The following is a 2,405-nucleotide window of genomic DNA, read 5'->3' as shown; positions in this document are numbered from 1 at the left end:
ATCAATTGAATGAATGATTCAGTGATAAAATCAGTGACTTGCCGCAACAGGTCACTGATTTTAACACTGAATCATTCATTCAATTGATTTGTTCGAAGGGCTGGAATGAAGCTAGTGACTGTCTTTATGAACTGACGGAAATCCGTGGTAGCGACGTAACTTTAATCCCTGGTGAAGACATGGCTCATGAATATTTATTAAACTATTTCGCTGGGTACAGCAGTACTCAAGCAATGTCTGCATGAGCTAACGAACATTTATGCACTATACTACTTTATAATTTCATGTCAGGATGTTTGTACAGGACATGTTTAGGAGGAAAAATAGATATCCATAATAGTGTTTGTAGATTAATAGAGCGGATAGGAAATATTAGCGGAGCATAAAACTAATTTTAAGTTAAGGTGTCTGATGTCCTTTTTTCCGAAATCATGTTATATCATAGGATTTAAAATTTTGTGGTAAATATTTCATTTATTTATTTTAATTGTTTGATCATGCTTATGTTGTATTGACACATTGACATTAAAAAGTGCCATTTTTGTAGTGTTGTGCAGAGTCACGTTTTTCACTATGGCCTCTGTTGTGCTTTTAAACAACATTTAAACATGGAGCCTTGTAATATTAATGAGTACCTTTTAATGTTTTGTTTAGATGATTTCAAATGCCCAATAGAGGAGGAGGTGACTTTAACGAGTGGAGAGTGGGAAGTCTTGGCCAGACACGGCTCAAAGGTTTGATGTTATATTTAATGATGTTAAAATACAAATGACTTCCATAAATTCCCATATGGTTGGTAACACTTTACCTTCATCTTCATTTGCAGATCTGGGTCAACGAAGAAACCAAACTGGTGTATTTCCAGGGAACGAAAGATACTCCACTTGAGCACCATCTGTATGTTGTGAGCTACGAATCTCCTGGAGAAACTGTTAGACTTACTAAGCCGGGTTTCTCTCACAGCTGCTCAGTTAGCCAGGTGTGTGTGTGTGTGCGCGCGCATGCGAGACACTGTTAAAGGAGACATCGGATGCAAAATTCACTTTTTTGCATATAAATGTCTGATCAGTGTGTGGACACAGCCACCCTGCAATGATAAAAATCCACTCACTCCTTTTTTTTAATCCCCAAAAAACCTAAACCGTATTAATTATCAAGCCATTTTGATTTTCTGAGCATTATAACGGTATGTATTAGCCATAATTACTAAATATTGAGAATGCAACAGCGCATATTATATTTTTATAACTCCAAACGATCATACACTGATCGGAACCAGCCGATAATAACTTCCTTTGATTCGCTACATCTCTCAACTTGACACTCAAATTAACGGATCACATGTTAATGATGCAGAAGACTGGAGTCAAATAAAGACGTGGTTATAAGGAGTGTATAATTTAAACTACTTAGTCAGCACTAACAGTAACTAATGTTCAGTTTGCATACTTCTGCTCTCACTATTGAACTCTTCCCTCTCTTGATTAAAGCTCCAGGGGAAGGGTTGCCAGTTATCACAAAAAGAGCAAAAGAAGCCCCTTATAAACGCAGTATAATAAGCAGATACCAGGGAACAAATTTAAACAACAGAACTAGTATTAATAGTGTCCTACAAAATTAAAAGGAAGTAAATGTAATTTATTATGACTAAAATATTTCGATATTATAAACTGACTGAAGTAAAACAATAAATGAGATTTAAAAATAATTTAGAAACACCTTATTTAAATTTTAATTGCACCTGCAAGTTGCATTTGATTTCATTCAGTTTGGGCCAGTTAATCTAAAAGTTGAGTGTGTTTTTACTAAATTTACCAGCTAAAAAAAAATTCAAACAAGGTAATTTCATTTTTAATGTATTTGAGTTTATTTATTATATAAAACTCCCCTTTTGTCGATTTTCAGAATATAAATAACTATATTGTGAAATATATTGTTACCGTGAAATAAAATTAGTCATACAGCGAAACATAATTTGGTCATACTGCTCAGGCCCCGCCCACGACTGACGGACTGTCCCGTATTAGCATGTTCCCGCCCTCAGCCAGTTCTGCTGTCCGCCGTTTTCTCCACGCTCGAGCAGCTGTAGCAACAACGTCTCGTAAGCAATGCAGGTGTTTTGTAGTTGGAGGTAAAAGTGAACATGAGGCCGGTTTCACTCCGCAAGCGAATGAGCAGCCATGCTCTAGCGAGTCCGCAGCTGCAGTGATGATGAAGTTACACTGACGTGAAGCTCAAGCTTGCAGTGTGAAACCGGCGTAAGAGTCTTCATTTTCTCCTGATATCAGAGCCACTGAGGACGCAGTGGATGAGTTTTGTTTTTGATGGTAACGCACCACCAAATACAAAACAGAAAAGAGGGGCGGGGTGATAAGGAGCTCATTATCATTTAAAGAGACACGCAC

At 37.1% G+C, this 2,405-nt stretch overlaps 1 protein-coding gene across 1 annotated transcript in view; it reads left to right on the top strand.

Moving 5' to 3' along the window:
* Positions 1–2,405, top strand: part of LOC107602444 (dipeptidyl peptidase 9-like) — a 25,412-nt gene that overhangs the window by 15,191 nt on the left and 7,816 nt on the right. Inside the window, exons 11-12 of the mRNA XM_016294937.1 lie at positions 655–734; positions 827–979. Of these exons, the coding sequence (XP_016150423.1) occupies positions 655–734; positions 827–979 (233 nt within the window). The remainder of the gene's footprint in view (positions 1–654; positions 735–826; positions 980–2,405) is intronic.

Source organism: Sinocyclocheilus grahami, unplaced genomic scaffold (assembly GCF_001515645.1).
Source record: "Sinocyclocheilus grahami isolate Dianchi unplaced genomic scaffold, SAMN03320097.WGS_v1.1 scaffold327.1, whole genome shotgun sequence".
NCBI classification, from domain to species: Eukaryota; Metazoa; Chordata; class Actinopteri; order Cypriniformes; family Cyprinidae; genus Sinocyclocheilus; species Sinocyclocheilus grahami.
Note: the sequence above shows the minus strand (reverse complement) of the source record. Positions and strands in the feature narration are given on the sequence as shown.